The sequence below is a fragment of the Phoenix dactylifera genome, chromosome 8, assembly GCF_009389715.1.
Source record: "Phoenix dactylifera cultivar Barhee BC4 chromosome 8, palm_55x_up_171113_PBpolish2nd_filt_p, whole genome shotgun sequence".
Lineage (NCBI taxonomy): Eukaryota > Viridiplantae > Streptophyta > Magnoliopsida > Arecales > Arecaceae > Phoenix > Phoenix dactylifera.
This window is the reverse complement of record NC_052399.1, coordinates 26,769,796-26,794,915: the sequence shown is the minus strand read 5'-3', so window position 1 is coordinate 26,794,915 and position 25,120 is coordinate 26,769,796. Positions and strand designations below refer to the sequence as shown.

General features: G+C 41.1%; 1 protein-coding gene and 1 long non-coding RNA gene across 2 annotated transcripts; one reads left to right on the top strand and one right to left on the bottom strand.

Moving 5' to 3' along the window:
- The first annotated feature begins 600 nt into the window (after nucleotides 1-600).
- On the top strand, nucleotides 601-21,333 carry LOC103708654 (phospholipid:diacylglycerol acyltransferase 1). Its single transcript, XM_008793691.4, has 7 exons — nucleotides 601-1,208; nucleotides 3,097-3,319; nucleotides 3,507-3,790; nucleotides 6,107-6,431; nucleotides 10,766-11,031; nucleotides 20,280-20,772; nucleotides 20,969-21,333. Exons 1-6 carry the CDS (start codon nucleotides 724-726, stop codon nucleotides 20,761-20,763), a joined length of 2,067 nt encoding a protein of 688 aa, XP_008791913.1. The 5' UTR covers nucleotides 601-723; the 3' UTR covers nucleotides 20,764-20,772; nucleotides 20,969-21,333.
- Nucleotides 21,169-22,731, bottom strand: LOC113462825. Its single transcript, XR_003385987.2, has 2 exons — nucleotides 22,323-22,731; nucleotides 21,169-22,241 (listed from the first exon to the last, which is right to left on the bottom strand). It is a non-coding gene; the product is annotated as an uncharacterized LOC113462825 (long non-coding RNA).
- Between the last annotated feature and the right edge of the window lie 2,389 nt (nucleotides 22,732-25,120).

The window sequence follows — 25,120 nt, the reverse complement described above, 5'->3', positions numbered from 1 at the left end:
AACCGCCATGACCATGGCGCTAGGATCCCTAATCGTTCTTATCATGGGCGTGTACCACCACAGGATCCATGTACTCGCCCTCTCCAAACAGGTGCAATCAGGTACGTACACGGGGAGGTACTTTTATTCCAAAACCCCTGGATACACAGTCCTCGCGGTACAACGTCACACCGTATCAGACTCGGATGCGGACCAGCCATTCGTTCCGCTTCCTTCAGAAACGATAGCACGCACCCACGCGTCACCTCCTCCGCTCTTCCTTACCGTAATAGCATTTTCGTAAATAAAGCGCAAAGCCAAGCCCACGTACCTCTCCGATACCGGCGGCCCCGCGAAGCTTCTCCTGCCGTCGCCAGCTGTCTCTGCTTAAACCGCACCATGGATACGCGACCACGTGTCGAGTACTTACTCGTTGCACGCTGGGGGCCAGCATGGCACGTCATCAGTTTCAGCCATGGATGTTCGAGATTCCCTCGTTCATTTTTTAACTTCCAGGTGGGCCACAGTTTAGCCACTTGGTAGTTGCCAGGTGTCGAAGGATGGCAACACGGCGGTGCCCGTACCGACGATGGCTCCGGTCCTTTTAACGGCATCCTTCGAACCAGTGGGATTTCCTTCCGGCCCCAGTTCCCCACACCGACCGCCACCGCCGGCGTCCTCCTGCACCGAGGCCGCGTCCTAGGGTTAGGGTTAGGGCTCCGATTCCGATTTTAGGGCTCCGATATGTCGATGCTGCGACGGAGGAAGCCCTCCGAGGCCGAGAAAAAGCCCCCGCCGCCGTCGCAGATCGATTCCTCCTCCTCATCGGGCGCCGCCGTCGCCCCCACGGAGAAGGAGAAGGAGAAGGATGCGGCGAAGGTGGCAGCGGAAGCGGCGGCAGGGCGGAGGGAGAGGAGGGTGCGGTGGTCGTGCATTGACAGCTGCTACTGGCTGATCGGGTGCATCTGCTCGGTGTGGTGGTTCCTGCTGTTCCTCTACAACGCGATGCCTTCGTCGTTCCCGCAGTACGTGACGGAAGCGATCACCGGGCCGTTGCCGGACCCGCCGGGGGTCAAGCTCGCCAAGGAGGGGCTCACCGCGCGCCACCCAGTGGTCTTCGTCCCCGGGATTGTCACCGGGGGGCTCGAGCTCTGGGAGGGCCACCAGTGCGCGGATGGGCTTTTCCGCAAACGCCTCTGGGGCGGAACCTTCGGAGAAGTCTACAAGAGGTAGCCTCTCGCTCTCTCTTTCATATACCTTTATCTCTTTATATACTGGTTTGATTTGGTGCTGGAAATTCCTTATTTCTTGTGGTTCTTGGGGAAAGTTGGGATTTAGGGGATCAGGCATGCGTTTCCGAAGTTGAAAGGTTGGAATTGTTTACAGAATTGGAATTTTTTGTACTTGAAAGTAACTGATTACTCAATTAGTGATTCGAAAAGTGACTAGTGAAAAGGGTATTCAGGATTGAAGATTTTCAGAGAAATTTTTGGAGGAGTGTTTCAGAATTCTCTCGAGCACATCCTTTTTTGCTTAGGAGGTGGTTAAGTCACTTGCCCTTTCTGTTATGTCGGAGAAGATGTTTCAAGTGTGGAAAAAAATGTTGAGTTTGCCGTTTTTGTAATATTTTCTTCTTTTTGAAAGTTTTTGGTCAATGATTTAGCTCTTGTTTATTAAATTTGCCACATTCGAGTATATTAATGCATACAGCCCATGTAAATTGAACATACTTCAGACTCTGCATTCAGATGCAACACTATTCTTTTGCCGTGGATACGGTCTGAGGATTGGCCTTGTACTTAATTGGAGCTTTACATATAGATCGACTCAGATCCACAAAAGCAGTGCTAATTTTATGTTAAAATCAAACTTGAGTACTGAACAAGTGGTCTTTTTGGTCCAGCTGGAGGGCTTCTATTCTATTAGAGTGGAATATATGTGGTTCAAAGTGGAAGATATGTGGTTCTGGTTTCTTCAAGTATCAAATTTTTTAGTAATACAAGCTTATTTTATCATCCATGAGATCCATGTCCGCTTGATTCTTTTGATGACATGTTTACATGTGTTTTTCTTAGATGATCTCAATCTCTATTCACCCAATCCCCTGTCCATATTAGAGTAGTCATTATATGATCCATACCATGTTGTCAAAAGCAGCCATCTAGGTGCTGAGGCAGTTGCCTAGGCGCTTAATTTGGCTGGGCTGCATAGGCCAAGCCTGCTTAAACCTTATTGCTTTAAGGTTTTCTTTCCCTATTTGAACTTCATATGGGAAATGAAAGAGCGCAGTGAAGGCTACTACCAATATTGTAGCAACTAGTAGGCTTATCAATAGCTACTGATAGGTCAGCTAGAAGCTGCGAGTAGCAACATTGATTGCAGCGGCCAGCACTAGCACCAAGTTTGTGTATATTTTTTATTTTTTTCTTAGATCAGTCTTCATTATTATCATCATCATCATCATCATCACCATCATCATCTTTTCTTTCCTCTAATTTTTCTCTCTCTTTTCTTCAACTCCTATCCCTTCTTCATTCGACCACTTTTCCCCTTTTCCCCTGATTTTCCCTTTTTGTTTTGCTTTCTAGCCTTTTTCTGCCTAACTTCTCTTCCTTCTTGATGGTTGTTGGCTGTGGTCCTGCTGCTTGCCAGCTACTATTCCTACCCTCCTCCTCCTGCTTTTTGCTAAGGCTATGTTTGCAACCTGTTGGCTATTGGAATGGCAGCAATGCTGCTGCTACTCTCTTCTATGTCTTCTCATCTTTGAACTTTTTAAGTGTGAAAATAGGCTTCATAATGCCAATATTGGTGGAAAAAAGAACACACACACACACAGTTAATGTGATGCACTATTTAGCATCATTTTTCATTTTCTTATCAATGTTGTTATTTGTTATAGTCAAGTGAAGGAGGAAAAAAAAGTATTTTTCTTTATCTTTTTATGTGTGCCTGGGATTGGATTAGTATCTAACAGTAAATTGATTACTTGTGAAATATCTGCTGAAATATAAATTGCTTGTTACCTCCGAGTCTCTTTATTCCCTTTCACTAGATACATATACACAGAACTCCATTCATTCCTTTTCTTTTCTCATACATTTGTTGGAACTTCCTCAGACCTTTATGCTGGGTTGAACATCTGTCACTGGACAATGAAACTGGATTGGATCCTCAAGGTATAAGAGTTAGGCCAGTTACAGGACTTGTGGCTGCAGATTATTTTGCTCCTGGCTATTTTGTTTGGGCAGTCTTGATTGCTAATTTGGCTCGCATTGGATATGAAGAGAAGACTATGTATATGGCAGCATATGATTGGAGGCTTTCTTTTCAGAACACTGAGGTATCACAATTGCTGAAACTAATCAATCTATTTCTCATTCTGTTCAATTTTTTCTTTTCTAGCTCTCTTGCAGACAATATTTTCTTACCTGTATTTGTTTCACTTATTTTGCGGCATACCTTCTAGTCCAAAATGTCTAAAATTCTTTGATGTCTCTTACATATTATCTACAACTTGAGCTGAGCAGGTACGTGATCAGACATTAAGCAGCATAAAAAGTAAGATAGAACTTATGGTATCTACAAATGGTGGAAAGAAGGTGGTGGTTATTCCACATTCCATGGGAGTCTTGTACTTTCTGCATTTTATGAAGTGGGTCGAGGCACCTGCTCCAATGGGCGGCGGTGGTGGTCCAGACTGGTGTGCGAAGCATATAAAAGCAGTGATGAATATTGGAGGACCATTCTTTGGTGTCCCAAAAGCAGTTACAGGACTGTTCTCAGCTGAAGCCAAAGATGTCGCTGTTGCAAGGTTCTTGTTATTGAACCGTTGGATTAAATGATTTCAGTACTTTCTTTAGACGGATTGACAATTATTCCTGTTTATATCTTACCAGAAGTTTATAACTGCTAGATAACAGTTATTCCATGGGTTGGAATATAATGAAATTCTATATAACATGATATGCTGCATATAATTCTGATCCATATGGAATTGAAGATTATTCATCGAGTCTCCAAGGCACATTAGCTGGAAAAAAAAAACGATTTTGTCCAAATACCTGGAACTACATAAGTGATAATGTCATTATTTCAGCACAAAATCAATGTGACTCTTGCCTTCCACCTATCTCATGTAGGGTCAAATATAGCTGCATTCAATCTGCAAACCTACTTCTAGGATGCTGAGTTTGGCATACATGGAGATATGGTCAAGGAGATTAAAGTAAAAATGATTAGTGGTTAAATTTTCTTAAATTTTTAACAAGAATATATTCTACAATTTACCAAATTTTCTTAAATTTTCAACAAGAATATATTCTACAATTTACCAAAACTGGTAAAATTTGAGATGATTGATCAAAATGCATCTGGAATAAAGTAAACTATTAGCAAAATAATGTTTTGATGTAACTACTTATGTGCAGTTATCCAAACAGAGTCAAGGGAACAATATAAGAACCAAAAAGTTAAGGAAGGAAAAAGGGGAATATGAGAAACAAATGAGATGAAAGAACTTATGAAGAGATCAGTTTGGTTATCAAGAGAGATATATTCACAGATGTTTTTATTTAACTCTCCATATCCGAACTTTGATTCTTCTTGAATAGAAACAGAACATGTGAGGGTCCATGGCTCGACAATTTGTTGATTTGACTTCTTGTCCTGCCAAGATCCCCATAATATAAATTGGATGTGATATTTGGTCTACTTCAGCCTAGATTCTATTGAAGGGCTTAACATGGAAGGATCTCATGCTGGTAATTATACTTAATATGCCAGTTCAGGACATGCAGGAAAGTTTTCCATGTGTCTCTTTTCCTATATTATAATTTGTCTCACAACTGAAGTTTTATCTAGACTTGACATATGACTACAAAGTGTCAAGTATTGTCTGTCATTTGCTTATCTTCTTCCCTGGTGTCGTCTTTTTTCTAATGAAAATTTATTCATGTGGTATTCAAAAATTAACACCCAAGATGCAGTATACATTGCGTAGCTAGAAAATATAGGGATTCTGCACTTGCTGAAACTTGATGCAGCAAATTTGTTCTTTTATTTACTTATGATGCTATTTGAATTATTGTTTAATGTGGCTATAAATTACCATTAGACTATGCTAATACCTGGGAGCCATTTTTGAAATTGTTATTGCGGCTGTTGTTTTATCTCATTGTGTTTTCCACCTTCCTGCAATAGATGTCATCAGCCATTTCTAAAGCTTGCATCTGCCACCATCGGTCAAATTTTTATTCATCTACTGCATTTTAAGTATGAAGACTCAAGTTGAGTCATGTATCACGTGCAAAGTTTCAATAACAATATTATTCCATTATAACAGACCCCCACCAAGACTGTTACTGGCCATTATAGCACTTCTAAAGGCCGTTATTTTCCATGAAAAGTAGTATTTCAAATTTTTAGTATTAAAATAATTGCTGTTATAATGTCTCTTGGAATTTTGTTATAACAGAAAATAATGGGCAGTAACAGCAAAATAATATTTTTCCATTTACTATTCATGGATAAAAAATATTAAAATTTTAGATGGTACAATCTCTTTTTGCAGGGAAATTTTATGCAACAAATTTAAACTTTAAATGAATGGTATTTTATTCAGAGAAAAGCACAAGTCAAAATAATGCCCTTGTAATTGATTGTTATAACACTGAATAATGCATTATAATGGCCATTATCCTTTCCCCCATTGTCATATATAATGCAATGGAGCCTTATGGATGTGCTATGCTCAGAAGTGGGCATTTTCAATTTATAGTAGAATAAATAACATAAAGAAGGGGGCCTGAAACAATTATAACTGACTCTTGGTCACATGCTAAGTTTTTTGATTAACTATTTACAGTTTTATTGATTTTCTAATTTATTAAGACTTTAGAAAGTGAAGAGCTTAGGGTTGCATTCTTTGCCACACATTTAATCAGAAAAAGTAGAACCTGTTTCTTTTGCTGTTAATAAATGTAAAAATGAATGCCGAAAAGCCATGCATTCACATGGCATAGAACATAATGTTTTCTTTTTTTCTTTTTTTAAATTTTAGGATTCCAGTCTGATTTTGTAAAAAGAAAAGGTAAAGTGAAAACCTCATTATTTTCCTCTATATGAATAGGGCCATTGCACCTGGTGTGTTAGATTCTGACTTATTTGGGCTTCAGACCTTGCGACACGTTATGCGTATGACTCGTACATGGGACTCAACTATGTCAATGATTCCCAAAGGTGGCGATACTATTTGGGGTGGTCTAGATTGGTCACCAGAAGAGGGCTATGACTGTAACACTAAGAAGCAGAAGAATAATGATTCTCATGTCTCTCAGGATGTTAACGCAGAGTCTGATTATCAATTGCATAGTGTCAACTATGGCAGAATCATATCTTTTGGAAAGGATGTATCGAAGACACCTTCATCCAAGATTGAGCAGATAGATTTCAGGGTATATTGCTATTTTTTTATTTGCTTTCGCATCTTCCAGAAATTTATCTTTATCATTACACTGGATAGACTAGTTTATTTATGTATTTATTTTACTGTCATATCTTCTGGTTGCATCTGAACCTGTTACTTTGCCCCTCTTCTCTCTCTCTCCCCCCCTCCCTCCCTCTCCGCCTCCCTCTGCGCAACCCCCCCCCCCCCCCCCCCCCCCTCTTCTCTCTCTCTCTCTCATTGTGCTTGCTATGGAGTTTATTGCTGTTAAATTTGAATAACTTAGGTGGTCCATGCTGTGATATTTAGGTTAATTTAACCACGACCAACAAGCCTTGTTCCAATTGTGTGGTTAGAAATTATCTATAGGTTAATTCCCAGGTGTAATATTAGACAACCTTTTGAGTCAATTTTGATGGATGTGGATAATAGTGGGTTCCCATGCAGCTTGTTGGTGTAAATAATCACATTTTGTAAATGTTACATTTTCATGCTTGCAATGACTAGTCCAGATGTGACACAATCAGATAAATTTCTGATGTAAATGACCGGTCAAACTGATGTAAATGACCAATATATACAAGGTAGTGGTTTCTTTGGAAGTGAATTTCTGTCATTTGTGATAAAGAATATTAACGTCTGCACAATCAAGTAATACAGAACATAACGTGCTTAGAATGGTATGGCAAAAAGAAGAAGATGAAGGTAGAGGATTCCATCAATTTGTTTTCAATCCTTTAAATACTTTTCAGATTCAAAATTCTTTTCTTATAAAATCTGACTTGGAGCTATTTCCCTACCAAAGATTTTAACCAGCATAATCAAACTCTAGTTTAAAATTTTGATTCAAAAGTAGATCCATAATAATTTGACCAACAAAAATTGTGTTCATGCTGCTTCTCAAGATGACCATCTTTAAACGACAGAGTATGCTTAAACAGGTGAAGAAGTCTGCAAAAAAAACATGTGCAAATAATACATCGTTATTACTTAGACCTGTTGCAAGATATGATACATTATTCTGTGTAGATGGAGCAAAGGTTTGACCAGAAAAGGTTGGGATTGCTGAAGCTGGCATGATAGAAGTTACTAAAGACAATGCAAGCTGTAACTTGTGCCCGATAAATGTAACCTGAAATCTCATTTGTTCAAGAAGGGAAAAGTTTTCAAACTTATGACAGGGCCTTCTAGCTAACTTTTATACTCACATAAAATTTGCAAGTGCAAGACTGGATGGCGCTGGCTTAAGACTAACGGCATGTCAAATATGATATTTTCAGAATAGACAACAGTGATATGGCTAGTTTTGATTCTGCAGAACAGTAAATTGTAGTGTTCTTAAGGTAGAGACTAGCATATATTTATTTTTAGGAAGCAAGTAAATTTTGCATCGCCAATGAGAAGGGTTCATTATCATGATCACAGAGGCTACATATAGGTTTCCATGATCAGCACTATTTATAGGCCATGGGTTCCCTATTTTTCAGCTGAATAAGAAGCAGGAGTACTGGTCACTGGTTTTATGGAAAAAATAAAATTATTCTTGATAGGATGGCAAGCATAGATAGCGTCTTTTACCTGATATCAGCAATTGAAGCGAGTTGCAGTTTGCTTGTGGAAAATTGAAGGGACCAGCAAAGCATCAAAGATGATGTGGAGATGGAGATTTCACAAAAATCATCTTTTTTCTTTTGATGGCCATCTGACAGTCGTTGGATCAAAATTTTTCATACCTTTGATAGGGTCTTCTAGTTAACTTTTATACTTGAACAAAATTTTCAAGTGCAAATCTAGACAGCACTGGTTTAAGGACTAACAGCATGTCAGTTATGTTATTTTTAGAACAGATAGTAGCATGGTGTTCTTTTTAGGTTTTGTGAGAATATCTAGCTAGTTTTGATTCACTGGAATGGCAAATTGAGTTTTCTTGAGGTAGAGAATGGCAGATGTTTATTTTAGGAAGCAAGATAATTTTGCATCAATTAGAAAGGTTCATTATCATGATCACAGAGTGCTCCATATAGGCTTCCACGAGCTATATGTTCACAGTTCTTACTTTCCAGTCGACAAAGAAGTTAAGCACCAGTCACAAGTTTTATGGAAAAAATTGAATTTATTCATAACTGGATGGCGAGCATAGATAGTTTTTTACCTGATATCAGCAATTGAAGCAAGTTGTGCAGCAGAGCATCAAAGATGTGGAGGATGAAGAATATCACGAAAACATTTTTCTTCAATGGCCTTCTAACAGATGTTAGATACAGGAAATTGCTGTATTACTTTATATGCAGAAAATCTTCCAAATTGTCCATTATTGTTTAGCTTTAATGATTATATGTTGGCAAGTGACAACAAAGTAACAGGTTACTTAGAAGATTATCATAAAAGTTGATATGACTAAGTTAGTCTTTGAACATTAGCTGCCATGGATATCAAGGACAGCTCAAATGCAGGGTCTCTCAACTTAAAACTTCATGGATAACAAACACCTGTTTAATATCAAGCTAAGTAGAGAATGAAAAGTAGAGGGACCAAAAGTGAAACTGTTTCTGATGCAGGGAAGTGGAACATGCACCTATTGCTTCTCTTATGTATGAAGGTAGCAACTTCTGCAGCTTACAAGGATCATAATGTTAAGAAACAGGAGGCTGAGCAATGGTGATGAGAGTGGTGTCTTATACGGATAGAGATTTACTGAGTGTGTCACTCAGCAACTTAAAGTTGCCTCTGCAATATATAGACTTTATGCAGCGAAAAACCTCCTTAATAGGTAATACTTCTCTCTTTTCTGAACTAAGATGCTTTGGTGTGCATTAGAAAGGACTTGAAAGGCCTTTTCAAATGGAATAGTTCATCTAAACAATGTTTCCTGAAGTTTGTTGGAAATGTGAAATGAGGGAAGCTGGATTTTGCCTATCATCTCATGCTTTAGTTGTCCAAGTTGGTGTTATGCTTATCATTACCATGTATATATGTAGTCAACTATTCATTTTTCATTTGATCAATTAAATATAAGTAGGTAGTTGAGTGGTAAATATAAAGATGTGACACTGTATTTATGTGAGTTGAATGAGACCTTTTCAAGCTGAGTTGGTGCATTGAAAAGCCCTATGACCAACAGCTAATGTTAAAGTCTTCACTTTATAAAATGCTCAGGCTAAAATGCACCTCATGTCCTTGGAACACTCGTTTTTATGATCCTCAATGCTCGCACCATTACCACACCAAAATCTTTTAGTGGTTTAAAGAGGGTTCAGTGGGTTGACTTGAAATCTACTAGCTTGCCTGTGTTACCCAGACACTTAAGTTTGGGTTTCTTCATGTGTCTGAACACTTCATGACACTTGTTGACACTTCAAGTCAATAAACCCTAAAAGAAAAAGACACTTCCAGTCAAGAAAACACGATCTCATCATGACTGCGAACTTCTAGCATTTCCATTCAAAAGTTTTTAAGTCTAACATAGCATTTTTCAGAATTTTTTTTCCCTAAACGACAAAGCAATTGGTTATACAAATTGCTAATTACATGCATAAAACTGTAAATACTTATAGACAAATCTACACAATATGGGCATGTTCTTGTGTCTAAATTCCATTTTAGGTTCCTGTATCCATTGCCTTTGGAGACTTGGACACTTAAACACCCTTGTGATGTGCCCAGGTAACATTGTGACTCACAGCCCCCAGTCTTCACTGTTGTTTATTTCCAACACCTAACAATTTGCATTCATGCATCTGCAAATCTGGAGGTTATAACCTTGTTTATTCAATTCTGATTTTGATGAAGGGGGATATATTTATGACCATGGAATGATATGAGTTTTTCCATTAGCATTATATTATGCCTTTGTTATAAAGGTTATAACCATGTTTATTCAATTCTGACTCTGATGCTGGGGGATTTTTTTAAGGCTGTGGAATGATATTTTTTTTTTTTACCGTTGTTTTATGCCAGCAGTCTTAATGTTTGCACATTTTTTCTATTTAATTCCAATTTTCTGCATGTGGTTTCTTAATATTTTGTGAACTGATTCAGTTTGCCTTCTAAGGCCATGAAGTGCTATGAATTTTTCTCCTTATCATATATGGACTTATATTATGAACTGCTGCCTTTGAACGCCTGTATTTGCAAACCTTTTATACTTAGATTTTCGTCTTTCCTGTGTTGCTTCTTAATATTACACGAAGTGGTTCAGTTTTCTTGTGTAACTAACCTTTGCCATATATTATGCAAGCCATACTTTTTTGCCCAAGTTGTTTGAAGATTGCTACCATGAATCTCAGAATGTGTCTTTCTGTTTGTTATCTGAGTTTCTTCATCTAATTCATTTAAACTTCACAGGATGCTGTTAAGGGCAACAACTTTGCACATTCAAATGCATCTTGTCGTGAAATTTGGACAGAGTACCATGAATTGGGGTGGGGAGGAATCAAGGCAGTTGCTGATTACAAAGTGTATACAGCTGGTTCTATTTTGGATCTTCTTCACTTTGTTGCTCCTAAGATGATGCAGCGTGGAAGTGCTCATTTTTCATATGGGATTGCTGATAATCTGGATGACCCAAAATATGAGCACTACAAATATTGGTCGAACCCATTGGAAACAAAGTGAGGATCTATACCTAAACCTCAAGTAATCTCACTTGAAAATAAATCTTTTAAAGAGGATGCTGTTTTATGGAAATTTCTTTTAGTAAACTAACTATACTAATTATATGATCAAGAGATAATGTAATCTGATAATTTACTGAGTTCTATATACTAAAGGATCAGTTTAGAATCAGAACAGGCTCAAGAGGAGTATAACCTTCAAAATTTGAAGTTGGTTAAATCTGGTTAGGTTCTTTGGTCCTGTGACATAGCTGGCTCAAATTATAGCTTGTGGTGGACTCTTTATTAAAGACTTTGCCAAACTAAATTAATATTTGGAGCTAAATAGCTCAGTTTATGGGGCCTATGTCCCAAAGCAAAGCCATTTGACCTGAATGTTCGGACCTATAGAAATAGATATCCTAACAACAGCAAACCTGACTAAAAATAGAGCATCTAGGTTCCTTAACGCCCAGTACCTATAGAAACCGATCGGTAACAAGAGCCAGAATGAAATAGAGTGATGCGGGACAGCTGATTTAGAGAAGAAATTAGGAAGGGGAAGAAGGAGGGAGGAGTCTGGAGTCCACCAGATGCCAAAGCAAAGTCTTTTTTTTTTAATCCAAATATTCTGCTGAACAGTAGATATGGGGGTGCCATATATAGCCCCAATACAACTACCCATGATCCCCACAAATGAGATCATGTAACTACCCATGATCCAACAACATCATGGGTCACTACACTAGCTAAATACAATCAAACAAGCCAGCAACTAATAAAAGACGAAAATACATAAGAAATAAATGAAAATACACAAGAAAATAAAACTAGGGTGGCCAAAGTGCTATGCACGCCGGCGACGCCTGTATACATGCTGGAAACGGTGGTTTGTGTCTCCACCAACTCCCCTCAGCGGAGAAGAGTTCGCCTCTGGCGAAACGGATGTCTGGTAATGCTCCAACAGGTCTGAAGCAAGTCGCTGAAGCTCATCTCTGCTAATCCAAGTATCATCTGACGGAGGTCGACCATGCCATCTGACCAGGTATCGCTGATAACCACCGTTCTGCGTACTAACAATCTGATCATCCAAAATCTGTTCCACTGTGTCTGTGATCTGTGGAGAAAAAGGTACAGGAGGCAAGGCAGGAGCAGGAGATATGTTCTCAAAATTGGATGTGCAGTCAGTGTCAGGCTCATTGAGTGGGTCTGTAGGAATAGTTGTCGGACCTCGGTAGGCAACTAAGTCTTCTACGTTAAAAACTGGATTAATCCCAAAATCACTTGGAATATCCACCACATATGCATTAGATCCAACCCGTTTCAGAATTTTGTATGGACCCATACTTCGGGCGTGCAATTTCCTAACGGCTCCTGGTGGAAACCGTTCAGGTCTGATTCTGATCATTACATCATCACCCGCTCGAAATTCTTGATAACGTCGACGTAAGTCAACGGCCGTTTTATATCTCGCATTGTTGATTTCGATTTTCTTCTTAATCTCTTTATGTAAATTTTGCATGTGTTGCGCAAAGGATTCAGCGGTCTCAGAGATTCTATTGTTAGGGGCTACTGGGATAAGATCAACAGGTTTTCGTGGTACATAGCCTAAGACAATTTCAAAAGGGCTCAAGCCAGTGGTCCTGTTTATAGAGCTATTGTAGGCGAATTCAGCTATGGATAGAAGAAGATCCCAATTACCTGGGTGGTCACCTACCAAACATCGTAGAAGGGTTCCTAGACTGCGGTTGACCACCTCAGTTTGCCCGTCTGTCTGAGGGTGATAGGCTGTGGAATATTTAAGCTTAGTACCCATAAAGTTCTAGAGGGTCTTCCAAAAATAACTAACAAATTTGACATCTCTATCAGTCACTATCGAGGTTGGAAGCCCGTGGAGCCTAACGACCTCATCAAAGATAATCCTCGCAACTTTGGAGGCATCAGAAGTCTTGGAAGTGGGTAGAAAATGTGCCATCTTAGAGAACCGATCCACTACCACGAGAATGGAATCATGCTTACTTCTAGTCTTTGGCAATCCTAGCACGAAATCCATACTAATGTCCTGCCAAGGACGATCTGGGACAGGAAGGGGAGTATATAAACCAGTGTTTTGTTTGCGCTGTTTGGATAGTTGACAAGTACGACACTGACTAACAATTTTTGCAACATCCCGTTTTAAACTAGGCCAATAAAATCTTTGTTCGACCATATCAATGGTCTTATTTCTACCAAAATGGCCAGCTATTCCTCCGCATGAAGTTCCCAAACAAGAAAATCTCTAAGGGATGTTTGAGGGATACATAGCTTGTTTCCTCGGAATAGAAAGGCATCAACCACAAGGTAATCGCTATTGTCCCTGGTGTGACCATCTAAGACGCTTGCATAGATCTCAGCGAAGTCTGGACAAGTTGCATAATCGTCAATCATACGTTCAAATCCAGTAACATTTATGCTTACCGACAAAAGTAATGCTACACGTCGGCTTAAGGCATCAGCTGCTTTGTTGTCAATACCTGCTTTGTGACACAACACGAAGGTATATTCTTGAAGAAATTCAGCCCACTTTCCGTGTCGTGAATTCAATCGCTTTTGGGAATTTAAGTACCTCAAAGCTTCATGGTCGGAATATAATACGAATTCTTGAGGTAGCAAATAGTGACGCCAGTGACGCAGCGCTTGTACAACTGCATAAAATTCTTTGTCATAGGTGGAATATTTTCGTTTGGCATCATTCAGCTTTTCACTGAAGTATGCGATAGGATGCTTTTCTTGGCTTAGGACACCACCTATACCTATACCAGATGCGTCACAAGAGACTTCGAAAACTTTAGTAAAATCTGGGAGGCGCATCACCGGGGCTTCAGTCATTCTAGTCTTGATCTCCTGGAATGCCCTTGAGGCCGCAACGGTCCAATGAAATTCACCTTTCCGGATACAATCCGTAATCGGTGCAGTGATCGTACTAAAATTCTTGATGAACCTTCTATAAAAGGTGGCTAGGCCGTGGAAGCTTCGCACCTCAAATAATGTAGTGGGTTCGGGCCATTCAAGAATAGCTTGGACCTTCTGTGGGTCTGCTGAAACACCCTCAGAAGAAACAACGAATCCTAAGAAGATTACACGATCTGTCATAAATGAACACTTCTTAAGATTCGCATATAGGCTTTCTTTTCTTAGTGAATTGCAAACCAAACGTAGGTGCTCAAGGTGTTGTTCCTTGTTTTTGCTGTAAATTAAGATATCGTCAAAGTAGACTACAAGGAATTTACCCATGAAAGGTCTTAGTACTTGGGTCATAATTCGCATAAATGTACTAGGTGCATTTGTTAATCCAAAGGGCATGACTAGCCACTCGTATAACCCATCCTTGGTTTTGAAAGCTGTTTTCCATTCATCACCTGGACGGATACGGATTTGGTGGTAACCACTCTTAAGGTCAATTTTGGAAAAGATAGTGGCACCTGCCATCATATCAAGCATGTCATCCAATCGTGGTATTGGAAACCGATATTTAACCGTTATCTTATTAATTGCCCTGCTATCCACACACATTCTCTAAGTGCCGTCTTTTTTGGGCGTTAGAAGCGCCGGCACCGCACACGGGCTAAGACTTTCTCGGATGAACCCTTTTTGGAGTAGTTCATCAACTTGCCGTTTCAATTCAGCGTGTTCGATCGGATTTAGTCTATAATGAGGCAAGTTCGGGAGAGTCGCCCCTGGAACCAAGTCTATGGCGTGCTGAATGTCACGCATAGGGGGAAGCTCATCAGGAAGGTCCTCGGGAAAGAGATCCTTAAATTCTTCCAGAACATGATGAACTTCCTTCGGAAAATCTATTTGAAAATCAGGAACAACTTCTTTGGACACTAACACAAGGACTATGGATCCTTGGGATGCTGCTTTCTCAAATTCCTTAGGGCCAATGATTTGAAGGCGCTTTTCAACCTTCACATCCTTCTTTCCAGCATTAGAAGGTCTAGGTGGTAGAGGGTTTAGTCGAATTTTCTTTCCTTGGTGAACAAAAGAACAGGAATTGGATTTGCCATAAATGGTCACATCCAAATCATAAAGCCATGGTCGACCAAGGATGATGTGTCCAACGTCCATGGGAATAACATCACACCAGACCTTATCATTATATTCAGAAAAGTTGATTTGAACTAGACAACGCTCAGTGACTGGTATAGCGGTTTTATCCACCCAAGACACATTATAAGGGTTAGGATGAGGCACTGTCTTTAACTGTAGCTTCTTGACAGTTCTTGTGGATACAACATTGACACTACTCCCACTGTCAATGATAACCTTACAGCTATGTTCGCCACATTTGATATAAGTGTGAAATATGGATCGACGTCTCCAGTCATCATCTTCTTGCTTAGGTTGTGTAAGGACACACCTAACTACGCCTAAAGGAGTGGAACCCTCAAGTGAGCCGGATTCCTCACCTTCATCTGACTCTTCAGGGTCTATCTCTGGTTCATAGACCAACTCATTCTCTTCATCTTTTCTATCTTCTTCGATGACCAGTGTTTTCTTAGTAGGACATTGACTAGCTCTATGCCCAAAACCAAAACATCTGTAACACTGATCTCTAGAAATTTTGGGTGGTTCACTTAAAATTCCCTTATTCTTTTGATCATTAATTTTTGGGGACTCGGTCGCTTGATTTCTAATATTAGGCTTACTCCAAGTATTAGTTTGACTACCGTGGGTGTTCTTATAATTGGTCTCCTTAAGATCAAATCGCCTAAAGGTTGTCTTATTAGTATAACGCTCAATGTCTTGGACAAGTTGATAAGCATGTTCTAATGAATTGACCTCACGCAGAATAAGCTCTTTTTGTAAATCATCTCGCAATCCGGACCTAAACCTAGAAAGGGTCAATTCCACACTCTCACGTGCATCACATCGCATGAAGAACTCATCAAAGCGAGCGATGTACTCAGACACAGGTTTGTTTCCTTGAATCAGTCGTTGCCACTGATCTAACAGGCGACTCTTATAGGATGTTGGGAGATATTTTTCTTTTAACTTCTCCTTCATTTCATCCCAATGTACCACAGGGGGTTGTCTAGCTCTAGCAAGCATATTTTCTATTGTGTTCCAATGTAATTTTGCAGGACCAATGAGCTTCATTTTTGCAAAACGAACTCTGCGATCGTCAGACAAGCTATACCATTCAAAGTAATGATCCATATCAGCGAGCCAATCGATGAAGACTTTTGGGTCAAGACGACCATCATAACTTGGTGCATCGATCTTAATACTGCGCATTACATGCTCATCTGGTGTCTCACGTGCTCTTAGGTAGTCCCTTTGGTGTTGTGGCCCAAGGCCTCTGGGGCGGGACGGTTCAATCTCACCAAGTTCAGATTCTCCATCGTTGTGAGTCACTTGGAGGTTGGTGATTGAATTTTCAGCCATAGTCAAGCGAGTGTTCAGCCTAGTTTCAAGGTCAGTGATTCTTGCTCCTAATCTGGTTTCTAATGCTGCTATGGCATCTAACACCTGTTGGTTTGGGTTGGTCGATATCTCATGTGAGTAAGATGTACCGCTGCGAGTTGTCATACTCTAGAATTCAAAAATCCTAGATATATAATTAACATTCAAAATAAAATCAACAATGTTGAATAAAAGACGACTTTTGACGTAGTCTTGGTTACCTTCGAATTAGCACAGGTGATAACTAAATATCAGGACCTTAGGTACTGCTAACCTTGGTCTGGATCATGCAAAATCTTTATAGGTTAATCTAATGAAAGTGGGGTCCTTCAAATTGATTTGGGTTTCACTAGATTCAAGTAAAATTTCCTAGTTGCCTTTCGAGGATTTGAAAATAATTTGTAAGGCTCAATATGTGTTTTCAAGGGGCATAGGCTTTTATAAAATTAAAGTCCTATCTCAAACCGACAACATGAAGTGAAAACAATAATAATCTAAAGATAAACTAGTTTATAGGGAAAGGCTGAAAAATAATTATGTAAAGGAAAGATACGACCTCTTCTTACAGATCTGATTCAGTGGATGAGTTTGGATGTCAGAGTGTAGGATGCAGAACCGGAACCCGACGATTTGTAGAAGATGCTGCTGAAAAATGGCTGACTGCAGTGTCGTTGTAGAAGCCCAACTCACGGCAGGGTCTGGATCCAGGTGCAGGGCCTGAAAGCTGGGCCCGCAAGATACTGGGCCAGAGGATCAGCTGGGCTCGCGTGACAGCAGGCTAGATGCTGGGCCGGCCCACTCGCCCGAAAGCGGAGACTAGATGGGACCCGAAGCTTCTGGATGGCTTCGGATCCCTCTGTGTGATCGGGAGAGGAGCTGAGGGAGATCGGGTGGAAGAAGAGAGGCGGACGATGGGTGGCGATCTTCGTTTTGGGGAGCGAAGGAAGCGGCGAGGGTGGACGATGAAGTCGGCAACGGAGGTGGAGGTGGTGGCGCGGGGAAAGAGATGGGAGGGAGGTTTCGGTGAGATGGGAGGGAGAAGAAAAGAAGATTAGGGTCTGAGGGATGAGGTATGGAAGGGAGAAGGGTCTCGGTGAGCTGGAAGGGGGAAGAAATGGGAGAACTCGAGGGTTGGGGAAAGAGTGGAGGCAACGGAGAAGATGGAGGGAGTGGCGGCGGTGTGACCGGGCAGCGGTGTATGTGGTCGCAGAGGAAAGCGGCGGCGGCGGTGGATGAGGATGGTCCGATGACAAGAAGAGAGGCGGCTCGGTGGCAGCAAGAGAGCGGCGACAGTGGCGGTGGAGGCGCGGCAGCGAAGCGTCGACGGCGGCAGTGGTGGCGGAACCCTAGATCTAGGGTTCTTCTCCGTCGACGACAAGGTACGATCTTTCTTGCTTCTTTTTTTTTTTTTTTTTTTTTTTGAACAGCACGTGCAAGTCACGTGCTGCGTCTGGAGCTGTCACGTGTGATCTCACGTGCGAGACTCACGTGAGGGTCATGTGACCTTTTTTTTTTTTCTCTCTTTTTTTTTTTTTTTTTTTTTTTTGGAAACGGATCCGGGTTAATAGACTGGGTAACGGGTGAGGGACTTACCCGTTAGCTGGTGTTTCTTCAACCTCCCGACGGTTTCGGGAGGTGGTACCGGGCTCTGCGGCTACGGTTGCCGAGCGGAACCTGTGGCCTGCTGCGATGGACAGCAATCGATTACAAGCCCTTGACTGGTTGGAGAGATTATAGAAGAAGAAACCTCTCCTTGCTCCTTCTGGTGAAAGCCGATCGAGAGGGAGGTGAACAGAGACGTAAGACTCTCCCTCTTCTTCACACTGTGCGCTGGTCGTCGGCATTCATCATGCTCCGGTGTCCGTGGTGCAAAGTCTTCCGTGAAGAACTCGTGCGGCATACGAAGCAGGGGCAGCCTGTCCATACACCAGGTCTTTGGGGATTAGGACGGCTACAGATGTACCGAGAGGGAGTCAGGAGGGAAATAGAATGACAGGATCTGGGCGTTGGCACAGAGGCAAAGCCCTGGCTGGCTCTGATACCAAACTGATGCGGGACAGCTGATTTAGAGAAGAAATTAGGAAGGGGAAGAAGGAGGGAGGAGTCTGGAGTCCACCAGATGCCAAAGCAAAGTCTTTTTTTTTTAATCCAAATATTCTGCTGAACAGTAGATATGGGGGTGCCATATATAGCCCCAATACAACTACCCATGATCCCCACAAATGAGATCATGTAACTACCCATGATCCAACAACATCATGGGTCACTACACTAGCTAAATACAATCAAACAAGCCAGCAACTAATAAAAGACGAAAATACATAAGAAATAAATGAAAATACACAAGAAAATAAAACTAGGGTGGCCAAAGTGCTATGCACGCCGGCGACGCCTGTATATATGCTGGAAACAGTGGTTTGTGTCTCCACCATAGAGCCTCTAGGCTTGCAATAAGACCGGGAGCTTATTTTAGTTGTTGAAGTTGATCCTAATTTTTAAAGATATTCAAGAGAACTTGTATAACTTGAGATATGTCAAGCAGGCCCCTACTTTTGTCGGAACTCAGAAGTTTTATTCCTGTTCAAGTAATTTGATCTAACGTATGTTGTATTCTAGAACTTAAAAGTTTCTATCAAAGAGTTTGGCTGAAGATGGTCAGGTTAAACAATGAAGCATGTTGGCTTATAAGCGAGATTCTGAGACATCTTCTAGACAACATCATGGTTAATCTCTTGTGCAAGTTTGGAAGAGAGAGGTGGTCATTGATAATATGTATATACATATTTTTCATACATGTACAGACATATTTAGACATATAAATGTACATGCATAAACACGTGTATGCATATATGTGTGTGTGTGTGTGTGTGTGTGTAGATGTATATTTGCACATCTATACATTTGTATATGATCATTGATTAGTGAGAACTGATAATAATGACGGGCTGTTTTTAGTAAAGTGATACTAGGAAAAAGAGTCATTTGATAATAATATTATATGAAGTTTGTAGTATCAGTGCGTACTGCCCTATACTGAATATATCGTAATGCACTAGTACCGAACTGACACTCGATATTGACATGGTACCATGGTACCATTATGGGGTCCGGTAACGAGATTCTAAACATTGCATTATGCAAGCATTGATGTTTATTAGAGAAGTCTCTATCACTAATATAATGTGAAAATGTCATGTAAATGATATATCCATCGCAAGCCAATATATAAGTATCCTTTTGTACCTATTACAAATGAAATTCCATTTCCTTGTTCCTTATGTCTATTTCCCTAAAACAAGCTTAAAAGTAAAAATACACTATAGAATAAGGTGATTCTGAGTTTTTAAATGCAAAACTGCAATACATTACTGTTCCCTGGGGGGCGGGGGTGTTTATGAATTTGTGCTGCAATACCTTGTGCATTGCATGGTATTGAACCATGGCACCAGAGACACTTATATCCTTTGGTGATTCATTGTTTATTATCCCCGCATAAATTACACTTCTGAAACACTATCCATTACACTTAAAGCTTTGAGACCCAATTTCTAGCCTCCAAACAAGGAATGTCTCTCCACTGTTAAGAAAGTAAAAGTGAGTTTCCTTGATGAGGTTCAAACGTTTTGGTTGCATCGATGCTGAAGTTTCATGTACTGTTGAATTATATTATGCTTTTAAAATAGAATAAAGGGACAATCCATATGTAAAATATTATGAAGCTTGCCCAAGGAATTATTTGGAACCTTTTAGTTGGATGATTTTTTGTTGTTTCTTTTATAACTGCAACTTTACCTGTGAAATTTCCTTGTTTTTTCCTTCAGATTACCAAATGCTCCTGATATGGAGATGTATTCTATGTATGGAGTAGGAATCCCTACTGAAAGAGCTTATGTTTACAAATTAGCCCCCTCAGCTGAGTGCAACATCCCTTTCCAGATTGATACTTCAGCTGAGGGTGGACAAGATGGGAGCTGTTTGCAAGGTGGTGTATACTTAGTTAATGGAGATGAGACTGTGCCAGTTCTAAGTGCAGGCTACATGTGTGCAAAAGGATGGCGTGGGAAAACTAGGTTCAATCCTTCTGGTATCAAGACTTACGTAAGGGAGTATGATCATGCCCCTCCTGCTAATCTCTTGGAAGGCCGAGGTACCCAGAGTGGTGCACATGTTGATATTATGGGCAACTTTGCATTGATTGAGGATATTGTCAGAGTGGCAGCAGGTGCAACCGGAGAGGACTTGGGTGGCGATCAAGTTTATTCGGATATATTTAAATGGTCAGAAAAGATCAAGTTACGGCTCTGAATTCAGCTGGTAATTGCTATAATCTACTAAAATTTTACGGTCTTTTAACCTTCTACAGCTTATTTAAGAAATTAAGCATGATAGCTTACAGAAACATGTAAAAGTTTGTCATTAAAAATCTGCTTTTGCTGCTGCTGCTGTTTCTGCTGTTGCTGTATTGGTGTAATTTATGATTTGAGCCTTTTTGTTGTTCCTTCTCTTGCAGAGGATTTGAAGCTGTAACTTCCCTGGAACTGAGAAGCAAAGAACTGAAACCAATAGTTCTCTGTGCCACTTGCTGGTATTCTTATGTGCCACCAGATCGACTTGTGCATAGTTTATCTCATACCTAAAAGATCACGTTTCTAAGAATTTTGTTCTGATTTTGCATTCTATCTCTATTTATTCTATTTTTTTTAAAAGATATACATGAGAACAGCTAATTGTACTGTACAACGTAATTGGTTTATTCTAACTTTTAAAATTAAATCATAACCATGAGGACAGCTAAAATGTAAGGCAAGCGTGGTGCATCTCGTGGACGTGGTAATTTATTTGAATTGTTATTGTATCATGAGTTTTTATTGATTAGGAGCTGTGTAAATGTATGTCGAATGGCAGCGCGGTGCATCATGGGGACATGGTAATTTGGTAAAACTGTTATTGTATCATGAGTTTTTATTGATTAGGTGTTGTGTGTAACTGATTTTAGCGACCTAAAGTAACCCCAAGAGAAATGCAACAGTCCTAAATACACTACCAAATACACACACACACACAGACACTTTGATTGTAATAATCCTAAATAACCCGGAATTAATACTGTAAAGCATCTTGCTGGCTATTTATCTCCGTGATTATCGTGATTGATTTTGTAAATTTTTTGAGCAAATTAATTTTTCGATTTAGTCATCAGGTCAGGTTCCTTTGTGAACTCTTTCCTTTACGTATATCCGTTTGTGAACATTATCCAAAACCTGTATAAAATGTATTAGAAACTTGAAGAAGCGTCAGGTCATCATGGTAACCGGCTATACTATAGTAACAAGTAACCTCAAAGCTTCTGGCTTGCTTGGTTTCTTCTCTAATTTTTTGGTTAAATGCATAATTTATTTAGAGATCATAAATTCCGCATCCTTATTAAAATCATTTGACTTCCACTCAAGCGAACGCAAAAGGATTAAACACAGACTGACGGACTTCCACTTGATGTTTATTTCAATTACACTGAAACTAGATGAAGCACTCTCACGGATATATGGGTAGAGCAATGCTGACGCAGAGAGATTTTTTTGGCTTCCATTGATGACCAAATCAAAGCAATCCTTATAACCGACGCTGAAGACGTATTCGATCTAAGTCGACAGGCCGGTACACAACCTCGCTCTCTTTTCTTTAAGCTTCTCTATCTCTTCTCTAATGGCTAAACTTCCTGCGCCTCCCCTTCGGCTTTGCAGTTCTCTCTCCAGACTCTCTATCTGCCTGTCGATACTTCTTATCTGCACCCACAATTCACTTTGTTAGAGATTTGAGTGTGTGTTTGTGTTGTGTTTATATGAATATGAGAGAGAGAGAGAGACCTTGCGGCTGGGCCACCGGGACAATCCGTACTTCCTGCAGATACTTTTGAGAGAGGTCGAACACAATCTGAGCTCCTGGGAAGCGCGTTTTATAGGTAGGTGGAAGTAGTCCATTAAGTCTCTGAGCTTCATGTTTGTGGTCCGTTCCCTCTGTTTCCACCACAAACCCATCAAGAAATTCATTTACACGAATAACGACACAAAATCTACAAAGGAATCTACGTTACCAAAATCTAGTAAGGAATCTGATAACTACCTGCGCCGCTATTCCGGTCTTCCTTGGTCTGGTAACTCGAGATGTCACTCCATTAGTATTAGGATCTCCATCAGTCTCCTTTGTACTAGATTCCGATGAAAACCCCGATCGTGATTGCCTTCCACTATTCGGTGACGAAGCCCCTATCATCAAGCAAAAACTTGCAGCCCAAATATTACATAAACCAAGAAAAAGAAGGATAAAATGGACTTTATATGAAAAATCTGAAGTCTCCATGCATGCATGCATGCATCACTTAGAATTTTATGTTAAGCGTAATAATTCAACCTTTGTTGAGCCCCTACCTAATTCCAGCTCTGGAGGCAGTGAAGATGCTCCAGGGGCACTTGTGCTCCCCACCACCATCCCAGGGGCACTGGTACTCCCTACCCCAAAACCGATACCCCCACATAGGGCATCGAAGAAGGATGAAACAGAATCTTGAACAACGATGCACCCATTGGCCTTCAGTAGCATAACGTACTGGGTTAGCAGGTTCTTCACCCAGTCAAAGTTCTGATCGCTAAGGCTGCACAAGATAAAATATCAAAACTGAATGAATTTTGCCTGATATAAACTTGATTCTGAATTAATCCTTCGTTTTACATCACGGCACCAGGATGCTAGGAAACGGGATTTAACTAAAGAATCCATCAACAATTTCAGTGAAAACCCTTACTCGATATAGAGTAGTTCCTTCACGGGTTGATTTCCCTCGCGAAAGCTCTCCAGGTGAAAAATTGCATGCTTGAAGGTACCCAGCGCCCCATGCACTGCAAACTTCACGCGCTGCATCCCTACAAATCAGAGTAAGAAAAACTCACGCCTCCTGTTTAGTTTTCATTAGGGAAAAGTTGAGAGGGGCGGGGAAGGAAGGAAACTCTTAACGCACCATTAAAGTGGACTATTTCTCTTAGGGCATGGCACGGCTTACAATCTAACTGGCCTGGCTGGATGGATACAAAGGTCGGTTGCGCAGCTGCGAGGTTCGGCCTCGATGATGTTCCAGGCCTCCCGTCTTGGATGCCAAGAGTGCCCATCTCCCTGATCAAGGACCCAATAATGTCGAAGTTCCAAAAGTCCGGCGCGGGGATTTCGGCAGTGGTGCCAAGGCCAGTCTTAATAGGGGCTGGCGGTGGGGGTGGTAGTAAAAGTGGCGACGGCACGGAGAAGTCAAGGAACCGGCGAACATCGCCATCCGGGTCGTAGTGATCGAAGCCGTCCATACTTTGGGCTGCCGCCGGCCGCTAGAGATTTACTTGATTGTGATGCGCACGGCGGCGCCCGGTGATGGGATTTGGGGGGGAGACCCAAAGGAGAAGGGAATGGAAGCTAGGAGGGGCGGAGAGGGAGAGGGGGTGAGGGAGGGATTTAAATGAGGCGGGAAGGGGAGGCAGTTACCGAACGTTGGAAGGGCGGGTCGATTGGCTCGTGACCGTTGGCCTCGCCGGTTGGACGATTCGATATTCCAACGCAGCGCTGGCCGCACGCTTAGCATTAAGATTCGTGAGGGCGCGAGTCGGGTACCGGGTTGGGCACGTGTCGAACGAATACATCATGGGGAGGTGGAAGCCTGCGGCGGGCGATGCTTCGGATGAGAGACGGACCGTGGCCGTTGCCGGATTTGGTTCAACTGAACCGGTGACACTTTGGAGATCCCGAGGCTCTGTTGGATCCAAGATTTCATTGTTTTGTATTTGTTATTTTTTAATTATAGTTAAGGATTCCTGACATGCTACAATTTTTTTTTTTCAAACAATTATACAAAAGAAGCAAGGTAAATATCATTATCTGCGACTATTACTACAGTTTTACTGCATAGTTGAGGGTAAGTCTCCTTGTCTTTGTTTATGAATGAAGGCAAAATAGCATATATACCATACTATTTAAGCTATGGCTGCATCTAGATTTGAATTTGTTAAAACTATTCTTTATCGCATATCTATTAATAAAATATAATAACAATAATGGCTGCACAAACATGCAACGTAAATATTATTATTGCATCTATAACTATATTACAAAAATATTTGTTTTCTTGGGGAGCCGATGGTAAGTCTCCTTGTCTTTGCCTATGAATGGAGGCAAAATAGCATATACCATGCTGTTGCTGGAATATGGACCCGGGGGCGACCAGTGGGCCAAGAAGGTGGGGCTTCGGTGAGAATTGGCGGGCTTCGGGTGGCGGCGGTCCGTCGACGGGCGGCGTCCTCCAGGGGACCTGCAAGAAACCGGTGGCCGGGGTTTCCGGCGCCGGCCCTTCGATGCTTAAGTCAAAGGGAGGAAATATGAGTAGAAGCAATAATATGTCCAGAGTTTCCGCCTCCTTCTTTTTTATGGTAAAGGGGTTCCTCTTTTATAGTGGGGTGCTGGGTTACCTGTGATGCGACGGGACCAGGCTGCCGTATGACTGAGCACGTCGCATTAATTAGCACACGATCATGTGAATTAATGTCTTGCCGTAGAAGACGAGGTCGGGGTCAGGGAGTTGTCGCGGCTGACTAAACGCGGCCGAGCTGACTTACCGTGGAGGATTGGAGAT